General features: G+C 33.9%; 1 protein-coding gene across 3 annotated transcripts in view; it reads right to left on the bottom strand.

Moving 5' to 3' along the window:
- TENM1 (teneurin transmembrane protein 1) overlaps window positions 1–24,788 on the bottom strand; it is a 745,224-nt gene that overhangs the window by 267,272 nt on the left and 453,164 nt on the right. For all 3 annotated transcript variants that reach the window (XM_011378218.2, XM_011378219.2, XM_011378220.2), the window contains exon 12: window positions 1,021–1,206. In XM_011378218.2, the coding sequence (XP_011376520.1) occupies window positions 1,021–1,206 (186 nt within the window). The remainder of the gene's footprint in view (window positions 1–1,020; window positions 1,207–24,788) is intronic.

The following is a 24,788-nucleotide window of genomic DNA, read 5'->3' as shown; positions in this document are numbered from 1 at the left end:
TTTGTGTTATGTATTATACATCATTTTGGCGGTTTCTAACCATTATAACAAAATATCTTCACCTAAAAATGGAAGCTGTAGTATAGTCTAGTTGGGGAAAAACCCACAAACAACAAATTGGGAATCCAGAGGCTCATGCATGTCTTTGCTCTGAATGAATTTTCTGTGTGCCATGGAATGCTACTGTAATACTCTGTGACTCACTTTCTTTAGCTTAACAGTGTGGATTGTACCTGTCCCTCTGAATATACAGAAAACCTTTGCGGCAGATATGTGTATGTGCCAAGGGCTTTGATTTTTTCAGAAAAATAAAGTATTTTAAAACTGAAATGTTCATTATTATTAGTGTTTTTATAGTGTAAAGACCATGTGAAAGATTAATTATTATATAGGCTTTCTCATACCCAGACTGTTTTTCTAAGCAGCATCCTAATAATTAGTGAAATTGGTGACAAGGAATGAGAAGGGGTGGATTCCTTGGTACAAACTCTCTACGCAACCCAATGAACAATTCAACACAGCTGTTCTATTGATGGTAGGTCTGGAGCGTCTTCCTCATATACATTGAAAACAGCCCTTAATGCTATCAAATGGCCCCTGTTAAAGTTGTCCTATTTAATTAAATCTCCTCTAAGTGCTTTCAATTGAAACAACTTATGCTTTCAAAACGAAAAGTGGGCAGTGAATGTTACCTTCACAGCAAAAGTTTTATTTTATTAACTAATGACAGTTTATTCCGATGTGTCATCTTTCCTTTTGAGTAACTCAAAGTACTTGAAAGCAGAAAATAAAAGGAATAGTGAAGAAACCAGAAAGGAAATGGCACAAAAAATAAGTAAGATATTGTCAACAAAAGAGGAAATGTCCCAGTTAATGAAACTTTCAAACTTATGGTTAACCCTCTGCCTTCTTCTCTCCTCTAATCTCAAATTCTATGAAAAGCCTGTGATTGACTCAATAGACAGCATTTACTTTTTCAATTAATCCAATTTACTTTGTTCAAAGTATGGTGGTACTTACCAATTGTGCAGTGGTCGCCCTCCCATCCAGGGCTACACTCACATTTTCCATCTTTGCATTGGCCATGCTCGGCACAGTGAGAATGACAGGAGCGTTCTTCACATGTTGGTCCTACCCATCCTTCTTCACATTGGCAAATTCCTCTTGAGCAGACTCCATGGCTACCACACTCCATGGTACAGAGCTCTGTAAGGAATTCAAAGAAGATACATTTACACATTTTATTAAAACCAGAGTCTACTATGTCTCAAAATCATTAGAATTACCAAAATGTCATGAAAGTCCTCTAGCATTTGAGTGAACATATAAGGAACTCTATAAAAAAGATAGTTAAGTCTCTAAGTCAAATTGATTTTGAGAAGTCCATAAGATGATAATGGCATTCAAGGCTCAGAAATAAAGTCAATGCCAAATAAATGTCAAGTGAGTTTCACTAAAAATTCATTAAGATCATAAATAATGTTACAAGGATTTTATGACACTACAAGAAATCACTGGGTGTGGGGACACACACACACAGTAAAATAATACCCTAACTTCATTCACGAAGAGAGGTTCTACAATTGGAAAAATAACTTTCTGATAGAATTCTTCATATACAAAAGGTAAAGCTGCCAATGTTGCTAATCAACTGGTTTCCTTGATCATACTAACAATAGTTGCATTTATTTTAAGCATTGAAAATGACTCCTAGTTGGTTAAAATACAGTCTTCTTATCTCAAAATGTCACTCCATATTTAGTCTATATCATTAAGGTGTATACTGGCTCTGCTGAGGTTCTTTCCTCTGTCTTTTTGACATTTTGTTGAGAACTATTGATTATTAATGAAATTATTAAGTAGAGAAGCCAAAATAAAATTTTGGCAAGTCTTTTTCTTGATCACATACCCTCACTGGAGGAAGAGAAGGGGGATAAAAACCTATAGAAGGAATGCAATAGAAAGAATGCAATAGGTTTTGGGTACAATTGGCCATACATACTTGAAGAAAAAAGAGGGTGTTTTAGAAGCCAAGTTGTCTATCTTCTATAGTCTTAAATTCTGAAACTGGTTTTATAAAGTAAGAAGTATTGACATGTGATATCAATATTACCATATATTACATGTAACAATGCTCTTTATATGCAACAGAGGTTTCTACTCTATGGATTTTATTACTATCTAGATCAGTTTGTTCACCAATTCATTCAAGAGTATTCTTTGAGAGTCAAGGTATGATAGAAAGAAGAGTGGATCTGAAATAGATTCCTCTATGTAAAAGTTGTATTAGGCTAATTATTAACATGCTCTCTTAATAACATTTATATCTCATAAGGCCATTGGACAGGCCTGAGATATATTTTGAAGGTAGAACTAACAGAATTTCTTTCTCAATATTGGATATGGGGAATGAAGGAAAAGGAAATATAAAAGTTTTGGCTTAAATAAGTGGGTGGATAATGCTGTCATTAATGAAATGAGAAAGGATGAAGGTAGGATAAAGGTGGAATATCAAACAGATTAACTTTGAGATAATGTATAGATAGCCAGATGAAGATGTCAATTAAATAGTAGGATATATAAATTTGACAGGCTAAGGTTGGAGATATGAAATTAGCAATCATTAGCATATAGGTGATATTTAAAAGCATGGAACTGGAAGATATCTTAAAGAACAAAGAATAGAAAAGTCTCAGGAATGAGCTCTAAGGTACCCTATGATTTAAAGATAATGTAGAGAAAGAAGAACCATCAAAGGAGATTTGGAAAAAGAAGACAGTAAGTGATAGGGAATCCAGGACATTGTGGTATAACTAAAGTTAGAAAGGGATACAGTTTCAAGAAGAAAGGAGTAGTTACCTGTATAATATTGCTGATAGGTCCAGTGAGACATGAGCGGAGAAGTATCCATTGGATTTATCAATATGGAAATTGTGGATGACTTTAAGAAAAGCTGTATTGATAAAGTGGTAGTTGTAAAGCAAGATTGGAATGGGTGAATGGAAAGAGTGAATGTGAATGAAAAACAGTGTGTGGGATCACCAGGCTATAAGAAAAGTCCAGGACCCAGAAAAGACAAAAAAAGTGGCGGGGAGGAGACTTGGCCTAATAAATGGTAGCATGAGTAGGTTGATCTTGAAATAGCACTTACTCTCTTATCTTGGTTCTGAATCTCTGATTGATAATCTGGATTTGTAATTTCAGCTCTTGTAGTGAACCTGAGATTGTAATAATACTCCCATAATGGCTTCCCCTACAATACTAAAAGCTGAACTGAAAGGGCCTTTCTAATATTAAAGAGTTAAATTTATCACAGCCAATTAGATCAGAGCTAACTAAAACAATCAGAGGTAAACATTTCATATATATTGCTTTATACAACTATAAATTTTAGGCATAGAGGAGTATATCATTCTGGTGATTTCCTAAAAAGTAATAGGACTAGATGAAGGGTACCAGCAAAATAGCAAACTAGGCTATCTTTAAACCATCCCAATATAAACCCTTAGAAATGCTGAGCATAATGTAATAATTTTTAAAATTTCATGCCTTAGCTCACAAGACAGAAATTCTCAAGTGCCAGAAGCAAAAAGGATGCTAACAGCCAAATATGTAAATATACAAGTTAACCCTCTAGCAGCCTTGAGGTGTTATTATTCCCAGTAATAACTAAAGGCTTGGGTATTTATGTCCACAAAAGTTAAAGAGATGAGTTCTTTAGACCAGTTAAGATGGGGAGATGGACAGAAACACCTGCAGAAAGCAAGGACCCATGAAAAGCTGAAATATCAGTGTGGAGACTAATAAACTGTCCACTATCCCAGAGAGATAACAAGAAAGCACTGACTAAGTTAATAATGATAATAATAATAATAATAATAATAATAATAATTAATAATAAAATTCAATGGTTAGAAAATAATATTAAAATAAAATGCTACTTAATAATAATATGTGTGGTGATGGAGTGCCTTGAGTGAAATATTTCTAAAGCCTGTATTTTTCAGTAGTTAGGTTAAGAGATACTTTGTCAAGTATGCATCTAAAAATTTAACGGTGGAATTCCATTTCTAGTAATTGTGACCTAAGAAATTTTTACTATTTTCTTCTGATGAGAACTAGAATATCTAGACAAAATGTATTTAAAAATCTGATAGATGTTACTGGAGTTCACAAAAGAGTAAATAATTATTGGGCCAAGTTCCAAGAGATAAAGAAAACTGAGATAGGTGAGTCTGACATTTATGGATGCTTTTCCTCTAGAAGTGTCCACTGATTCTGGAAGAGGCAGCTGAAAGACTCAGAGGCTGGGTAAAGCTTTTGTCAGTCTCAGAGGTACAGAAAAAAATTTTGACTAGATAATGGCTAAGAAATTTCCAATACTGAAGAAAACATCAAGCTAAATATATGAAGTAAAATTAAAGGAACAAAAAAGAGAAAAAGACAAATTCACAATCATACAGACCTTAATGTCCCCCTTTTTCATTAACTGATGGAAGAGGCAGACAACAAATCAGAAAAGATATGGAATATTTAAGCAAAGATGGCTATGAACATCACTTCTCTACAACATAATTCTACAGGTCTTAGCCAGTGCAATAACGTAAGAAAAAGAAAAAAAAATTATAAAAATCAACGAGAATGAATAAAACCATTATTATTTAAAGATAGGATTGTGCATGTACAAACTACAAAAGAATCTATTATAGATTATTAAAATATGTGAATTTAGCAAGATCTCTAGATACTAGGCTAATATATATTTTAAAAGTTACTTCTTTATATAACGACAAACAATGAGAAAGTGTAAAAACAGCATTTACGACAGCATCACAGTGTTGTATACCTGGTAATAAGTTTAACAAAATTTTTGCAAAACACTGAAAAACTATGAAAGGTTATGAGTGCAATTAGAGAACATCTGGATAAATGGAAAGCTATACCATATTCATGAACTAAAACCCACAAAATTAAAAATGCAAATTTTCCCTAAATTGTTCTGCAGATTAATGCAATCTCAATAAATATCTCAGCAGTTTTAATGTGTGTGTGTGTGTACATGTTGTGTAAATATTGATGAGCTAAAGAAAGAAGGAGAATAAGGCAAGAAGAAATACTCTAGCTAATTGCAAGATTTATTGTAAAGCTAAGTTGATTTAGATAGACAGTGTGTATTGGCACAATGGTGAGTAGACCAATGAGAATAAATAGAGTCCTAAACATATAAAAATACTTGATTTATGGTAAAAGTGACACTGCAAGCAAGTGGGAAATGACTACTGTTATAAGTTAAATGATTCTGGGAAATTGAATATCTTTTAGAAAAAAAATTATCTCTACTTCACTCCATACACAAAATAAATTTCAGATAGAATGTAGTAAACATAAACTGACAAAACTTCTAGAACACAACATAAAAAAAAAAAACTATTTCATGATCTTACAGCAGAAAAAAAACATTTCTTAAACCATACACGAAATACTAACCATAAAGACAAAAATTAATAAATTGGACTACATCAAAATTACGAATGAGCAAGAGACCAGAAGAGATACTTTACAAACGGGATATCTAAATGTACAAAAACATATGGAAACAAGCTGAACATCACTACTTATTGGGGAGATACAAAATAAATAACAATAAAATATTACCACGCACCCACAAGAATGATTAAAATCTAATAGACTGAAAATAAATGTTGGAGACAGTGTGAATAGAAAATCTCATACACTATAGATTGATTGTATAAGTTGGTACAACCAGTTTGGAAAACTCTTTGACATTATCTGCTAAAGTTTGATATACATATATTCTGTGGCTCAGCAATTCTACTTGTCAGTACTTACTCAACAGTAGTGCAAGCTAGCAAATGTTCAACAAAAGCTATGTATAAAAGTGTTCAAAGTAGAATGCATGTACAGGCAAAAACAACTGAAAACACCTCAAATATCCATCAACAATAGAATAGATAATCAATTGTGGTAATCTTGTGAAGAAATAATATATCACAATGAAAATGAATGATCTATATTATGTGCCATACTATGGATGAATTCTCTCAAAATAATGTTGAATGAAAGAAATCAGATACAAAATCATACACACTGTAAGATTCCATTAATAAAAATTTCAGAAGCAGGCAAGTATTAGAAGTCACAATAGTTACCTTGGGGAGGTAGGAATAAGGGAGTAATAATTAGGGAGGGGCACAAGAAGGCTTCTGTGGGTAGTAGCCTATATTTTGACTTGGGTGGTGGTTAACAGGTGTTTCATACTTGCATAACTCATTGAGCTGTACTTTTGACTTGTACTTTTGTATGACTTTTGTACTTTTCTGTATATGAGTTATAATAAAATGTTAAGAAATTAAATGATCAAAAGAACAGAACATATAACTTCCTAATTAGAAGAGGGGAAAAATAAATATAACTAAGACAATCAAAGAAAAAGCAGAAAGAGAGGAAAAGATAAAGAAAAAATCAATATTGTAAATAGGAGACACAAAAGATGATTATAAGATAAAAATCCAAACGTGAATAATTCCAGTGAATAAAAACAAATTAAACTTGCAATTTAAAAAAGAGACTCTGGGACTGAGTGGAAAAGAAAATCTAGTTATGTTCTTTCTGTTAATGAGTGATGTACAGAAACACACTAATACAGAAAAATTAGTAGTAAAAGGAAAAAGGCATTCTATAAAAGTACCAATCAAGAGAAACTTGATGCAGCTATAACATTATCAGACAAATCAGGTTTCAAGGCATAAAGTATTATTATGGATAAAGAGAGTCATTATCTAATGAAAAAGGAATAATTCACCAGGAAAATGTAAAGATCCAGACCCTGTAAGAAAATATAGCTTTAAGATATATAAAGCAAAACTGACAAACTGACGAGATGGAAATTTCACAATCAATTATAAGAAGATAAAAAATTAGTGAGGATGTAGAAAATTTGAATAGTAAAATTAACAACTTTAATATAATGGACATATAAAGAACACCAAAGCTATGACTATGCAATACACATTCTTTTTACACACACACGGGATATCCACTAAAATTGACAAATATTAGATCACAATGTAAGGCTCAACAAATGACAAAGATTCTGTGTCATACAGATTATGATGTTTTAGCAAAATGCACTAAAGTCAGAAATCAATAAACAAAAAGCAAAAGAAAAAAACAGAAAAGTGTTCTTTAAAAGCACACTTTAAAATAATGCATGGATTACATAAAAATTATATAGGAAATCAGGAACTGAATAACAATGAAGATACTGTTCACAAAAACTTGCGAAATGCAGCTTAGACAGTAACATAAAAAGATTACAGCCTTAAATGCATTTAGTTGAAAAGAAGAACAAATGAAAATCATTGAATAATAAAGTGTCCAACTCAAGAAATTAGAAAAAAGACTGCGTATAAATAAACAGAAGGATGGAAACAATAAAGGTATGAGCAGAAGTTAATGAAATTAGAAACAAAGAAACAATAGAGAAGATCAACAAAACCAAACTTTGTGTCTTTAACATGAATAATAAAATATAGAAAGCTCTGGCAAGGTAAAGCAAGAAAAAAGAAAATGATACAAATAAACATTAAAGATTAAAATATAAAAATAAATGAGAGAGCTATGAACAACTTTATGCCAGTAAGTTTGAAACCTTAGATAAAGTAGAATTTTTTTTTTATGGAAAATAAATAGACTTGAGAAGAAACAGAAAGCCTGAATACAAATTAAAGGCATTGAAAGTGGTCCAGATGATTTTACAGCTGTATTTCGCCAAATTTAAAAAAAAAAAAAGAGATAATATCTATTTTAAGCTATATCAGAATATAGGAATAGAAAGAAGCATTTCTGAACCATTTTATGAGATTACTATAATCTACTTCCAAAAGGGGTAAGAAAACAAGAAGGGACTTTTTTTATAGGCCGATCACACTTATAAAGATGGCAGCAAAAATCTCTAGTAAAATATCTGGAAATCAATTGAGCAATATGCACACACATACAAATATGAAATTACAACCAAGTAGGTTTAACTTTTGAAAATCTATTAATATAATTCATTATTGAATTAATTCATTTGACTTTAATCTCATTTCATAATAGATTAAAGAAAAATTAGCATCTTATATACTGAAAGCATTATATAAAATTTAGTTCCTATTTATGATAAACTTCTTAGCAAAATAGGACTAGAAGGGAACTTACTGAATATGACAAAGCCAATATACCAAAATTCTAAAGTAAGCACCGCACTTTGTAATAAAATAATAGAGACAGTCTCCATAGAGCTAGAAGTACTACAATTAACTACTGCTTCTAATTTAGTGTTGCACTGGAAATCTTAGCTAGCATAATAAGGCAACAAAAAATTTAAGACAAGTAATACCTGGAAAGGAAGAGAAAAAACTAAATATACAAGTAAACTATGAAAACTAGAAGAGAGGATAGAAAGATCATTGGATACAAGATCAAGAACAACAAAAAATCAACAGCATGCCATATCAGGGACAATCAAATTAGAACATATAATTTTTAAAAACTCGAAATAATAAATCTAGTAAAAAAAGTGGACCAGATGATTTCAACAGTCTTTTATATAAGATTTTAAAATTTTTAGAATTGAAGGAAACATACAAAGAATCAATGGTGAGATATACTGTGTTCATGGCTCACAAGCCTCAATATCATTAAGATGTCAATTTTCCTGTACTAGTTCTGTAAATTCAATGTAGTTCCAGTCAATATCCTAACAACATTTTTCACAGAGCTTGAAAACCTGATCCCAAAATCCATATGGAATAGAAAAGACTAAGAATACACAAGAACATTTTAAAGAAGCATATTCATAGGTGTGTGTGTGTGTGTGTGTGTGTGTGTGTGTGTGCGCGTGAGTGTCTTGACCTAAATGTACATTAATAGGAAAATGAATATATAAATTTTGGTGTATTTATACAGTATAAAAATACAGAAGTTAAATAGAGGTACATGCCTTAATGTGAGTGAACCTTAAAAACATATTATGAAGAAAGAAAGCAAGTTATTTATAGAAATTTAAACATGAAGAAAAAATATTTTTATGAGTATATACTTATTTGTAAAAGTCTAACAATATGTACAGAGATGATTAAATTTAGGATAGTTGTTTCTGCTGCAGGGAAGGGGGAAGAATGGGACCACAAAAGAATACACAGGGACTTCATTTGCATTTATTAATTTTTGAAGCTAACTCATTGGTTTGCAATTGTTCATTATGTTATGTTATATGTCTGAAATATTTAATAATAATTTACAAGAGAAAAGAAATGAAAGAATCAGTACAAAACAACTGTCTTTAGGGGAAGCTCTACTGAATAAATAAGTGGAGATATGACTTAACCTAACTCTTGCCACTCAACACCAAACCTTCCACAGATATAAGCCACAACTACAAATCTAATTTAGTTTCAGCATTGCAAGTGTCCAGGTGAGAAGAAATATCCTCATGAGTAACAGAATCCTCTCAGAAATAAATTACTACAAATGGAGAAGCAGATCTTACACAATAAGTATTCCTCATTGTGAAATGCATCAACATTCCTGCAATTGTATCCATTTCCAAACAGAGTTTCTGGATTGATTTTAAGATGGGTGTCGGGGAAAGACTAACAGAAAACAGATGCTGGCAATTGTATAATTTATAAACATGATAGAAAGGATGTTTGCTCTAATATATTTGTGTCATGAATAGTTTTATTCTATGTGTAACATTTTCTATCTGGTTGAAAATACATTAACATTACCAGCTAAAAGAATTCTAAAATATAAAAATTTTTTCTGTGCAAATGTATTGGAAAAGAACCTGAAAAATATAGGCAGGACTTTAAAGTTCTATTAAGTTATTTCATTTTCAATAAGTTTCTTTATGCATGTTAACAATGAACAACACTTGTATAAATTGAACTAGGATACAACTGAAGACTTCTTGTTGCATGCTGTCAAAGAACAATTTGATTAAACAGTAAATCTTTCAAAACCTCCCTGAAAACCATTTCTCTGAGATATACTTTCAGACAAAAGTCCCCAGTAAATTCTGTTATTCTTGGCACTTTGGCTGTGCTCAACATTATACAATGATAATGTTGGGCACCTCCAAATCTTAAATCTAGATATCAGTTAGATTCTAAAATATACATTATGTAAAGCTTATTCTAAACAAGGAAAAGACACCTTTGATGTAAAAATCCTTAAAATTAAGAAATTATTATGTGTCCGCTCATGTACATCTAGTAGAATCAGTTAAAAAAAAAAAAAAAAAAACAACAGGCTGGGAGCATAACGAAAATCAAGAATTGAGAATGAAAGAACATAAATAGAGACCTTCTCTTTGTTAGATTATAATACATTTTTTTGCTGGGAAAACTATGAGGATTTTTTTCATTGTTCTGTGTGATTAATGTAGGAATAAGAGTTAAGAAAAAAGTAAGTTGAATTTGTAAGTGTGAGTAGTGCCAACTTCCCAGTGCTGCTTAAGGGCTGGAAAAGTTTTTACAGTGTATACCAGACTCCATTAAAATCAAGCAATGAATCAACCAAGAATAGTAAATATGAAGAACAAAAGCTTGTGTACTCTGCGTGATTTTTTCAAATATTTGAATCATTTTTATTTTACTACTTCCTTCCATTCCTCATCTGTAGACATTATACTTGAGAGTGACACTATTATAAATAACTGTTAACTTTACAGAACACATGCTTATGTATGCATGTATGCACACAGGCATGCGCATACATGAACACATGTACACATACCTACCCACACTTTTTAATCTATTTCTCTGACAAGCACTTGGAAAAAATATTGGTAATAGTGAATCTATTTTATTGCGTAGAGTTCTCTTCAATATCACCTCCACCCAATCTTTACAAATACCTTGCTATGACAAAGATTTGGTTTTACTATGGCTATATATCACATTTTCTGTGTTCAAGGTGTAATAGCATATCTCTCTTTTAACATAGAAAACCTATAACATAAGCATAACTTTGTCCCTCAGCTCCAGCATTACAGCAGACTTCAATATATTTTAGTAATCTTATCACTATCTTACATTTGAACAACAATATGGTTGAAGATTACAAAATGTCAGCTAGCTCTTTCTGTACAAATAGCAACATGCAAGCAGCAGTAACAACAACAACTATAAAGATCTTGAAATGAGTCTCAGATTCTTGATGAATAAGTAGAAAAATCTGAAGAACTCTAGTATTTGAAGATTGAGAGTTGAATTGACTTTCAGTTTAATGTTTCCTGGATTACGGTTATCATATGGCATTGGATCTCCTTTATAAAATGGTGAAACAGTCTTAGGTAAATCTGGAAAAACCTGACAAGACTGGTTTACAACATTTGAATTTGATAAAATAGTCTCAGCTGGCTTTTTTTCGATATCTAGAATCTTTCCTTTGGAATAAATCCTGTTTCTTTTTCAGCCAAGTAAAATATTCTCCCATAATCCTAGAGATCATATTTCACTTAGCTCAGTGATCAGAGTATGGACACATTGAGGCTGAGGTGAACCTCTACTCATTCATGGCTACAGAATATAAGACTGTGTCTCAATCCTTTGATTATGAACCCAATGTACTTTCCTATCCAATAGTATCTTCAGTTGCCAAAGAATGTTGAAATCTAAACACCTGTCTCACAAGTGCTTTTTACTTGACCCAATAGGTACTAGATTGTCAAGATAAAACCATCGCCCTTAAGGAATAAATATACACTTTGGAAACTCCTTACCTATCATTAGTAGTAGGCTATGTGCTCTGAACTGACTGTTTAGCTGTAGGAAAGTTTGTGTTGGTCTATTCACACTTTTTACTTAGACTTTCTTATCATCATTGCTATCTATTTAGTCTTTGACTACATAAAAGGGCAAGATGAACTAGCTCATCAAAGAATCAAACTGATGTCCCTGGCCTCAATAAAACAGTTCTCTCTCTTAAAAAACTATATACAACTACTACTGGAACAAGTATTACTACATTCTGGCTCACAGTGGCTACTTAAGAGGTATTTATTGGTGAGTCAGAAATCTGTTTATATATATATATATATATATATATATATATATATATATATATATATATATATATATATATATAAACTTTAGCACTCTTTTTGGTATGATCTGACATAATGTTGAAATTATAGTAGGAAGAACTTTATCTTCTCTGACTGATATTGGACTTGTTTTTCCTTCTTGAAAAAAAAAAAGCATTACCTGCCTTCTCTCCAAATGAATTTCATTAATCCCCTTGATACACATCTAAAACTTCTGCACGGTGTTTTTCTAAAGCAATACACCTCCAAATTTAGCACAGAAAGGTCCATGTTCCCTGAAGCTGTATAAATGATGGACTGATAGATGTTCAAAAACACCCCCAAGCCCCAAAACACATCTGATAGCATACTTCAATGGTAAGGCCAAAGCTATTTGTTGGAAAGATACTTCGTGCAGACTAAAAAAATTAATCTGAATAAAAAAGAACTTACAGAGTTGTTTCTCCCTCATTCAACACTCTCTTGCTAAGGCCTCTCTGGCTTTAGAAAATGAAGTAAAATTGGAGTCTGCAGAAAAGTCAATGCTAGCAGTCATCAGGCAAGCTCTTTTACTGTGGTAGGCTCCTACATCCTTAATGAGGAGGTGTGTTCAAGGCATTCCAGAGGCATGGAAAGCAATTTTATGTCAAAGACCTGGAGGAGGGCTGCATACATATTTACAAAGGTGTCATTAGTGCCCAGCAGACCATGAACCTACAGTTTATTTTTACCCCTATAAATAAATATGACAAGGAGAAAAGAAATGTGAAAAATCCAGAGTCAACAAAATCCTCTGCACAATGAAGACAGACATATAAATATTTTTTCAACTTTATTAAAATATGAGTTTTTTGTCATTTATAGTTGGTATACAATAATATACCAGTTTCAGTTGTATAGCATAGTGATCAGAGATCCACATACCTTGCAAAGTGATCACCCCACTAAATCTAGTAACTCTTTTCCCCCTTACATATTTATTATAACATTATTAACCATGTTCCTCATGCTAGACTCTACATTTCCATGTCTATTCTGCAACAATCCACTTTTGTTTCTTAATCCTTTTGCCTTTTTTATTCCCCCCACCTCCCCACCTAGTATCCCTCAAAATAGTCTTTGTATCTATGAGTTTATTTCTGTGTTTGTTGTTGTTGATTTTGTTCTTTAGATTCTACATGAACTTGAAATCATGTGATATTTGTCTTTGTCTATCTGACCCATTTCATTCAGTGCAATACCCTCTAGATCCATCAAGGCAATATCTTTTTTCATTGCCTTTTAGTCTGTGTGTGTCTTTTAATCTGAAGTGAGTCTCCTGTAGGCAGCATATGTAGGGGTCTTGTTTTCTTATCCATTTAGCTGCTATATCTTTTGGTTGGAGCACTTAATTTTTTTTTCAATTTGAGGTACTTATTGATGGGAATGTAGTTATTACCATTCTTTATTCACGTCTTTTCTTCTTAAAGAAATCCCTCCAACATTTCCTGTAATACTGGTTTTTCTTCTTAAAGAAATCCCTCCAACATTTCCTGCAATACTGGTTTGTTGATGATAAGTTCCTTCAGTTTATTTTTGTCTGAGAAGCTCTTTATCTGTCCTTTGACTCTAAATGATAGTTTTGCTGGATAAAGTATTCTTGGTTGTCAATCCTGGGTTTTCATCACGTCTAAGATTTTGGGCCAAGCCCTTCTGTCCTGCATAGTTTCTTTTGAGAAATCAGCTGTCAGTCTTATGGGTGCTCCCTTGTAGATAGCTAACTGCTTTTCTCTTGCTGCTTTTAAGATTTCTTCTTTGTCTTTAACATTTGGTATTTTAATTATGATGTGTCTTGGTTAGGACCTCTTTGGGTTCCTGGTTTTTGGACTCTCTGAGCTTCCTGGTGTTTTATGTCTATTTCATTCACCAGGTTAGGGAAGTTTTCCATCATTATTTCTTCAAACAACCGTTCAACATCTTGATTTTCTTCAGTTATACCTTTCAGACAGATATTTGGATCCTTAATAGTGTCTGTGTTCCGTATGCTCCTTAATTATTTTTATAGTCTTGGCATCTTATCCCTTGTCATTCCGATTGTGTGTCCTTGGCTTTCTCATCTTCTAGATAGGGCACTTGATCCTTTTCTTTGTTCGCTTTGTTTATTCCTTTGTTTATTCCATTTAATATACTTCTCATCTCAGATAATGTGTTCTTCATTTCAGACTGGTTCCCTTTTATGATTTCCATTTCCATTTTTATGTTTTTTATCTCTTTGTTGAAGTTCTCACTGAATTTATCTACACCTCCAAAAAGTTCATTGAGCATCTTTATAACCAGTGTTTTGAACTCTGTATCTGTTAGATTACTTGACTCCATTATATCTGGATCTCTGTTCTGTTCTCTTATATGGTTTCTGCTTCTTTGTCTTCCCATTTTGGCTGCCTTTCTGTGTCTATTTTTATGTACTAAGCAGAGCTCTTAAATCTCCTGGTCTTATTAATGTAGATTTGTGAAGTAGGTGTCCAGTGGCACAGTCCTGAGAGGGGTTCAGCTGCAGGCTAAATTTAGCCCAAGCCTCTACCTCTCCAAGGCCACTTATTAAGATTCAGCAAGCAATCTCCAGATGCTGTGCTTATAGTTGCCTCAAAAGGCCACGCCAGAAACCGAGGCCAGCTGCCCACCAGTGTGAGTTTAGGCGCTGCTCAACAAGGAACACCTGACTCGCTGAGGATACACCTAGATGTGGTTTGGATGGGGCCGTGAGTTGGGGGAGGTGGAGTTTCATGGAATCCTCTGGGCAGAGTGACCTCTGTTATCCAGTTTGATGATGCCTCCGCTATGGTGGTGCTGAGTCCATGTACTGGGAGGGCCAGGGCTCAAGAGAGGAACAATGGATACCACCGGCACTTCTGAACAGAGTGACTCTCACCTTGGCTCTCACTCCGACACCTTGGTATCCCCGTGTAAGTACCCAATGCTCCCTGCGCAGCTGAACTGGCACTGTTGCTCAGAGTGAGCAGGTCTGTCACCATGTAAGTCCACTCGCTGACACAGCTCCTTTAAGAGATGTCTGCAGCTGCTGCTGCCATAGCCTCTGTCCCCCTCAGTTGCTTGGGACCAGGCAACCGCATGTCCTCGCCCCGTCCTACCTTCTGCCGTTGCAGGGTGATTTCTTAGATTTCTTCCTAGTTGTATGGCTTGTTCTTCTAGATCCCAGGTGATTTTTCCTTACTATTTGCTCCTTGTTTCTGTCACAACTTTGATTTTGTCACCAGAAGGATTAACAGAGCCTCTATCATCTATGCCATTTTTTCTGCCCTCTAAATGTTTTTATATGTCATTTGAATATACAACTTTTTGCCATTTAGTATTTAGGTTTTTTCTTTTTAAATTTATAATTTTACTCTATGGCAATCACTAAAATGTTTAAAATGCTATATGGGTATTAGTGTCATTTGAACTTTAGGAGACACACTTTATATGTTTCCCAAAAACTGCCATATCCACTCTTCTAAGGATTAATAATGGAATAAAGAATTAACTTCATGCCTATTCTTGCCCCACAATATCAACACTCCAGTGAGGTTGTGCTACACTGTTGGCAAGCTATAGATAGGCAGTATATTTATCTAGCTATATTTAGACAAAGTTAAAGTCCTCGATTTACTTTCACAAATATCATATTTCCACGTTTCTATATGGCTAGGCTACCAAACACCTTAAACTCAACATGTTTATAACCTACCTTTTAATCTCTACTCATAATCTAGTTTTTTTAAACTCTGATTTCACTGTTTTTGTTAATATCATGATAATGTTCCTAATTTCCAACTTTTAAGAACACCAAGAGCAATCCCAATTCAAAAGAGAAAGGCAGCTTCCTCACACTCTATTGTCAGTCATCTCTTGGGGAAAACAATATTTTCATGCACCTCTGATTCAATCACTCCAAGAAACCAAAGTGTCCTTAAATTGAAAGAATATGAAATATAAGCAATTGGCTAATAAGTTATAATTATGTAAGAAAGTAGAAAATATTGGTTAACTTGAAAATTATAGAACGTATTCTCAAATAAAAAACAAATATTTTCATCACATACATTTTAAGGGAAAATATCCCCTTTATCTTTTTCATTTTATCATAAGCCCAGGCCAAGATTTATTTGGTTGGTGCCTATAAAAATAAATGAAAGGCAAAACACTTTAGGTTTTAATATATTCAACCATATTTCAGATTTTCTTTAACAAGCTTAAATATTAAAACAGCTTTTAAAAATGAGCATATAAAATAAACAAATCATCTTTATCATGAAAGCACTCTGATTTTACTTTCTCTGCATATTTAAGTGATGACCCTTTCAGAGTTATTCGAACCCTGTAACTGTCAAATTCTTAACTTCCCACTTTTTAATAAAAATGATTTCCATAAAGATTAGAAATTAATCTAACTTGACTCTCACATCTAATATATTTTAGTGCTAGAAGCTATAAAAATTTACTCATCTAGGTTTAATAAAGAAAGTTCTCTTTCGATTTAAATATACATTGCATTTAATAAGCTTGCATGATAATTTTTAACAATGTTTGTGAGTTCTTTAAATTACCTTCCTGCTGTGCCCAGGATATGATCCAATTTAATTACTGAGCAACTGAGTTTAAAAAAGTTTTCAAAATCACAAAGTAATTTCTGAATGACACAAAGTAAAATTATCAGAAGCCAGCCAATCAGAATGGCTCTTATGCCTGACTTAAAAAACAAAAATAGTTTGCCTATATTTATGTAAACCTAAAATATGTAACTATTTAGATATATCTAAATGTTTGACTCAAACGTTTATCTTTTAGGCAAATATTTGTCATTGTGAGGATCAGCATTCCTTTGTTTTTTACTTCCTTTAAACTGTGCATCAATTCATCGATCTCACAAATATCCTTGTTTTTAGGAAAAACACAATAAAGGATTTGGGGAAAATAAATCCATAACTTATCCTTAAATGTTCCAGGAGAAAATATTTATATTGTACTTATACTTTTCTGTAAGCGTGTGATTGTTTCAAAACGAAAAGTAAAAACAACTGAAAGGTAAGGAAGTAGAGAAGTGAGGGTGAATCATTGAAGGAAGCCAAAAGATGATTAGCTAGTTAGAAGAGAATATGGGATTAAAAAAGAATTTTTTTTTTCAAGTAGAAGAGACACGATAATGTTTAAAAGCTCTCAAGAAAGATCTAGTAGTAACTTTGGAGTTAAACTTACAAGGGAGAGAAAGTGCAAGAGGGGTGGGATCTAGAACATAACAGAGGGACTGACCTTTGACAGGATGATACTTCCTACATTGTAGTGGGAGGAAGAAAGAGGGCATGGGTGCAGACATAATCTAATTTTAGATTTGATGGCAGGAAATTGAGAGAGTTCTAATGTGATAGCTATTTTCTATGTGAAACAGGAGGCAAGGTCATCCATTGAGAATGAATGTGTTAGGTAGTTAGATAGACATGAGTGAAAGGGGAATAAAGGAGAGAAGGCGCAGCCCAGAGATCGTCCAAGGAACACCCCATTTGTAGTTAAAGAATTACTCCTGCATTCTGAGAAACAAAGGACTGAAGGGCCATAAACCTATAGCTGGTTTAGTCTGACCACAGACGCTTGTGCAGAAAGTACTATCGTAACCTGCCCATAACCTTAGCCTCATTATACCATCGTTATAATATCATGCCTCTACCTGAAAGTTCATGAATCTAATTATAGCAGACCAAATTCTGGGTAAGTACATGTGCAGTAGTCAGGGAGTTATATAACAGCCAAATGTCAATCAAAATGACCTCACATGCCAATCACTTAGCAATACCTTTGGAACCACCCATCGCGTCTTTAATATAATACAGACCTTCCTATTTCTGTGTTGTTACAGCTTTCATCAATAAAAAGCTGCTCCTCCCTTGGAGCATACTCTATCTTTTATCTTTTATCTTTTCACTTCCCCAATTCCACAGGGCTACAGCCTTTTTTAGTATGAGCGATCTCCTTCCAAAATGTATTTTCAATAAATCTTACTTTTTCTAAATCTTGCTGACCCATAATTTTTCACTGCATTGCTGAGAGAGAACCGTGCCCCCAGCCTTATGCTGGTGGGGTGACACTGGATTTCATATCACCCCCAATGGTAACAAATGGACAGTGAAGAAGTTGGAAGTTCGAGAAAAGTTGAGAAATTCTGAAAAAGTAATTGTAGAGGATGATAGAATGAGGTAACCTGAGAAATGCAGTAATACTGCTGAACAGTGTTTGAGGGTCTAGGTGAGGTTGGTGACCATGAATTTTTCTTGGTATCAATCTACAGAAACTGTGATTTTTTTTCCCCCCAACAGACTTTGGTTGTTGGGTACAGACAGGGAAAAGGCTAACATTTGACATCATTTATTGTTGGAGTTTTGCCAAGGAGGCCCAATGGGGCAGAAGATTTTAAGATATTTGCAGGAGAGATTGGAATGATAGACCATTTATATTGGAACTAGGAAAAATAAGTTTTTCTATATTCTCCCTTAAATGAACCCCTATTTGTATATAGAAATTCTGTAATCTTTTACTGACAGAAAAAACACTGAAACTATAACTTAGGAAACTTCTGGGTGTCAGAATAAATATAAAGTTAAATATTCTCAAAGTCGAAAATCTTATTCTTCTTCATAAATTACAATAGTGTTCTTCAGTTTGCTTATTACTTGGAATCATTAATCAGAACTTTAAAACACTAGCGCATAATTTTAGGCTGAGAATGTTCAACATCATTAGAAATGGGGTAAATGTATTGATGCTGGAATCAAAGAACAAGCAGCCTGCAGTGTCTGAAATCTCAACAACTAAGATATTATCCCATTACAATTCAGATACCTCCATGTCCACATGAGCAGCTCTACTTCTGTTTTATTTATTAAGGTTTTGAAGAAGATTTAACTGAAAGTTCCTGTTGCTGAAAAATGAAGTTCAAAAACGACTGATTGGTCTAGTGAAAATAACCCTTAGCCAGTGTGTCAGATTTTTCACAAATTCTAATTATACAGCCTATATTATTTTTCTCACCAGACCTTTGGGAGAATGTGCTAACAAAACATCATTAAAATAAATAAGATTATTGGAAAGTTGAAAGGAAAAAAATAAGTCCAGAGTTGAGGTAATGCTCAAGGTAAGGAAGATTTGGGTGGGGTGGCTGATGGGGGTCCTGGGCAGAATGAGTGCTACGTGTAGAGGAAAGGAACAAAGATAGAAAGAGCTACATACAGAAAAGCAGGAACCCAGGGGGAGGTTATAGGCCACTGAAAATAACCTGCTATTTTTTTCACAATTTCAATGAGATTATGTTAGTAAAATTTGAGACAAAATGAGACAACTTTGTTATAGATTGAATGTTTGAGTCTCCCCCAAACCCAAATTCATATGTCGAAATCCTAACCCTCAATGTGATGGCATTTGGAGGTGGGGCCTTTGAGAGGTAATTAAGTCATGAGAGTGGAGCCCTCATGATGGAATTAGTGCCTTTCTTAAAGAGACTCCAAACAACTTCCTCTACCCTTCTGGCATGTGAAGACACAGAAAAAAGACATCCATCTACAAACCACAAAGTGAGCTGTCACCAGACATCAAATCTGCCAGTCCCTTGATCTTGGGCTTTCCAGCCTCTAGAAATGTAAGAAATAAATTTCTGATGTTTGAAAGCTATCCAGTCTGTGGGATTTTGTCATAGCATCCCAGTCAAAATAAGACAAACCCTTTCCCTGGATGTATCACTCTAATGGGTGATAAAGACAGAAAAAATGAAACTAAAGATGTTTTACTGAGAATAGTGGTTTGAATAATATGTCCTTGTCACAAAACCTAGAACCTATGAATATGATCTTAATTTGATAAAGGGTCTCTGAAGATGTAATTAAGAATCTGGAGATAAGATCATCCTGGATTAACCTGGTGGCCTTAAATCCAATGATAAGTGTCATTGGATATAGAGACAGAAAAGAAGGCCATATAAAGATGGAGACATAGATTGGAGCTATGTAGTCATAAACTGAGGAATGCTGACAGCCATCAGAAGTTAAAGGAAGCAAGAAAGATTTCTCTTCTAGAGCCTCCAGGAGTGTTTCCCTGTTGATACCTTTATTTCAGACTTCTAATCTCCAGAACTGTGAGAGAATAAATTTCTATTGTTATTTAAACAAATACTAGTTCCACTATAGTTATCAGGATCACATGATGTATTCTGAATCTGTAGCTCTTTGGGCACTAAGTAATAATAATGATAGTAACAGCCACTGCCAAGATTTATTGGGAATTTTAGATACCACGCACTGTGCTAAATGACTTAAATTAATTCTTTTCCTTAGTCCTCACAACAGCAGTATGATAGAGGTAGTATTATTAACCCCACTCCACAGATGAGAAAATTAAGACTTAGAAATTTGCCTAAAGTCACAGATGTACTAGGCATAGAACAGGGATTTGAACCCATATAGTATGACTTTAGAGACCACACTTTTAACCCCTATACTGAACTGCATTCAAGAGTAACTAAAAAAAAAAGAGTAGTTTGGATGCTCTACAGCAGTTGGTAGGAACTTATATCCTAAGTCTGCAAGGCTGGATAATAAAGAGAATTCTGTCTTTAAGTACAATCTAAATCCAGACAGCTCATTGCTATATAATAAGTGCAAGTGTGCATCACAATGAAATGGCAGCTTTTTTTGAAGTTCTATCACTTACCACTAGTGACCCAAGTTGAGTACCACAGAAAAATAACTTTTACAACCCATACTTAGCCCATCCAGCATTAAATTGGGATGTTATTCTAATAAAAATGTCCAATTTTTCTTTTTTAATTTAAGTTATTTGCTCTATAATATACACAAATGACACTTTAATAAAATCATTACATTATCACAATAATATTTTCACCCTTTAATTCGATTATATTCCTCCTTTATTCTCACACTTCTGCACTAACATTCTGTTGTGAATTTATTTAATCTACATAAATTATTTAGCATAATGAGAAAAAGACATAGTAATATGGTGCCATCTCAAAATCAGAAGCTCCTCCTCAGAAATGAAGGCACTCTACACTGCCTTGACATTTGGATTGCTCATCTGTCATAAGAAATTCTTCTACTAAGACATTTTCCATTCCCTTGGCATTATCTCTTAATCATATTTTTATTTGAGAAACTAACAATGACATAAAAGAGTACTAATGTATAGTAAGCTGAATCCCATATTTTAAAATATCTCTCTATGTATGAGATGTCTTAAAGCATTGGCTTCCTCGAGGAGAATCACATTGCTTTTTTCCAAATTTCATTCCTTCAAGGGATATTTTGTGTATTTTACATGCCACTGAGTTGGCTCCGACTACTGAAGACCCTAGGAATGAGTGATGTCCACAATGTCCTGTCTTCAAGAGCCCTGCTCAGCTCCTGTATACTCATACCTATGTCTTCTTTCAATCCATCTCATATTTGCTCAAGAGACTCACTGGGAGTCCCAGATCTGCTAATTACTAGCCATGTGAACCTGGACATATGGTTTTGTCTTTCTGAATCTACAGCTTTACTTACAAAAAGAGTATGCAATTACCCACCCTAACTTACAGGAAAATAAAAAAAAATATGGTGTAAATATGTGGAAACACTTTGAAAATGTAAAAAAGTTAACCAAAGTAGTCTTCATATATAGGAATATTATGAGCTTTCATGATGAGCAGACATGGATTTGAATCTACTATTCATGAGGACTTGTAGAAAACTTTAATTTAACCTCAGTTTGCCAGTCTGTCAAATGAGACAAAAAATATCTGATTAAAGGGGTTGTTTCAAAGAGATAATATTTATGAAAGCATTTATTACACTGACTGACAGATATTATTTCCTTTCCCTATCCCTCTCCTTTATGCCCTTCCTGTTTCTGAAGAACACCTCTAGACCCAGGACAAATATGGTAATTCATTTAGGACCAATGGTTGGTATCCCCTATGTGAAGCTCATAGAAAAAAAGCCCTGAGAACAGAGCCCTAGGAACTACTGCAAAGTGTGAGTGTCAGGCTCCAAATTTGCATAGAAAAAACAATTTGAGTCTAATCAAGAAGAAGACTGCATTTTGGAAAATAGGCTTTTACTATCTAGAGTACACGTTTTAATATCTAGAGTATGAGTTTTCAAAGTGTTCTCTAAAATTCAATACCACTTTCACCATACTAGATGGGCTTTTTTTTTTCCCCAGTAAAGATGATAAAAGTGGTGAATTTTATTACTTTTGAATAGGTGGCTTTGTGTTTAAGAAGTTTTTTCTTTTCTTAGGTCCAACGGAAATTTTACCTTAAAAATCACACACAAAATAACTTTTTTTTTTCTTTTGGTTTAGTCTTCAAAGAACTCCAGGTGTGATCTATGGGACTTTCTGTTATGTATGGAGACAAGGAGCAACAGAACTGTTAGCCAGCTTTGGAAGTAAATTCCATTTTCTAATCTCCAGCACCTTTTTTTTTTTTCAATATTGAAGGGACAGCTAGAAAACAGTTACAAATACCCTTCTGGTTTTGCTTTGCCAATTCCATCTTAGATGATGTTTACTTTTCTCAGTGTTGTCTGTGTTGTCAGCCTCCGAGGACTGATGTCCAGTAACCTAACAATGATTTTAAACTCAATTTTCCCATAATGAACTATTATTAATCCTCGAGGTACTTACTGTAATACATTGCATCTGCTAATATGGAACATGATTTACTGTTTCACTGGAATGCCAATGCCATGCATCATTAATAAATGCACAGTTCTCATTAAGTGAGAGGCTTTTAATTAGCATACATCTTTTTGTTATTATATATCAAACCAAGCAGACGTTTTTCTCATCTTGTGTTACTTTTGCTGACTTTAAAGGTTGAATTATTATTGTAGTCATGTATATTAAAGCTCAAAATTTATAAACCACTACAAGTTATTTTCAGTATTGCAATGACAATTTGATTCTCATCAACTTTTGTAAGTGAAGCAATGTGATGTTTTCCTTCTTAAAAATAATTTCCATGGTGAGGGGAGAGTAAGCACTGTTCCATCTCTCTTTTCTTTCCCTAAAACCTTCATTATCTTCTTAATCTGAATCTTTTCTCAGTAACTTCATACTGTCCTGTTGGCTGTTAAAAGATGTGTAGGTGTTCTAGTGAAAATATAAGATTGGGAATAAGAAGGTTCTAGTCTTCATTTTGCCACTTACTATCCATGTGACCTTGGATAAGTTTTAATATTTCTGAGTTTCAATTTCACCAACTGCAAAATGGTGGAAAGTAGGAAAGGAAGAGGAGGAAGCAAGATTGTTAGGTGAGTTAATGTCTAAGATTTTTGTCTAGATTCAACATTCTTAGATTTTATGAATGTTCCATCTGCTAGATATACAGTAGCAGAGGGGAAAAGAAAATAGAAAGATAAGCTGAAGAAGTCACTAGGTTTGTAAGAGTGGAATGAGCACAAGTTTTGGAATCAGACAGATTAAGGTTTAGGTCATAGCTCTGATATATTATTTGTGTCATCTAGAGCAAATTACATTATACTTTGGGCTTTAATTTACATGTTTATTAACACGAAGATAATACATGCCTCATGGAGTTATTATCATAATTAAAAGAGATAGAACAATATTTGCTATAGCACCTGGCAATATGTTCTTAACAAGTAATAGATGTGATGAAGAAGAGAAGGGAGGGGAAGAGGAAGAGGAGAAGGAGGAAGGAAACAAAAAGGAATGAGACAAAATGGCAGGCACTTGGGTACTCTAGTAGATTTATTTCAAATATTAGTTGGGAACCTATGATATACCAGGTACTGTTCCAGATAATTTCTACTTTTTTGAAGCTTATATTCTGACATGCATGTGTGTGGGGAGGGGGTGTGGTGTGGCAGACAATAAATAAAGGAATATAGGATATTTCAGGAGGTGATAACTGCTATGATGAAAATTAAAGCAGCCTAAAGGGGATACAGAATGATGAAGGGCAGGAAGATTCTATTTAACACAGAGTGATCTCTCTAATAATGTATCATTTATTAATAGAATAGATACCTGAAGTGAGAGAGGGAGCCTTGCAGCTGAGGGAAAGGTAGAAAGAATAGCAAGTAGAAAGGTCCTGAAGTGGAACCATATCCAGAGTGTTGAGGAATAATAAGGAGATAAAAGTCCAAAATATGTAGCTGGAGCAGAATGAATGAAGGGGAGAGAGGCCACGGTAGTGGGAGAGAACAGATTGTGTAGGGCCTTAAAGGCCATGGTAAGGAAGTCAGCTTTAACTCTGAGTAAAATAGGAAGACAACAGAAGTTTCTGAGCAGAGAAGCATCATAATCTGATTTACAAAGGAACCCTCTTGCTGCTCTGTTAAGAGTAGACTCTAAGAGGACAAGGTGAAAACAGGGAGACTAGTTAAGAAGCTATTGCAATAATCCAGGCAAGAGATGATGGTGGCCTGGGACCAGGATAATAGTGTAGGTAGTGAGAAGTAGTCAGATTCTGTATATATTTAGGGGACGGACTGGATATGGATATGAGACATAATGATGACTCCAACGTTTTTGGCCTGAGCAGCCAGAAGAATGAAATTGCATTTCCTGAAATAGGGAAGATTATGGGAGAAGCATCTATGGGGAAGATAAAGTATATGTGTAAATCAGCTGATACAGTAAGTGT

Source organism: Pteropus vampyrus, unplaced genomic scaffold, assembly GCF_000151845.1.
Source record: "Pteropus vampyrus isolate Shadow unplaced genomic scaffold, Pvam_2.0 Scaffold335, whole genome shotgun sequence".
Taxonomy (NCBI): Eukaryota; Metazoa; Chordata; class Mammalia; order Chiroptera; family Pteropodidae; genus Pteropus; species Pteropus vampyrus.
The sequence above is the reverse complement of the archived record's forward strand: the minus strand, read 5'-3'. Positions and strand labels throughout refer to the sequence as shown.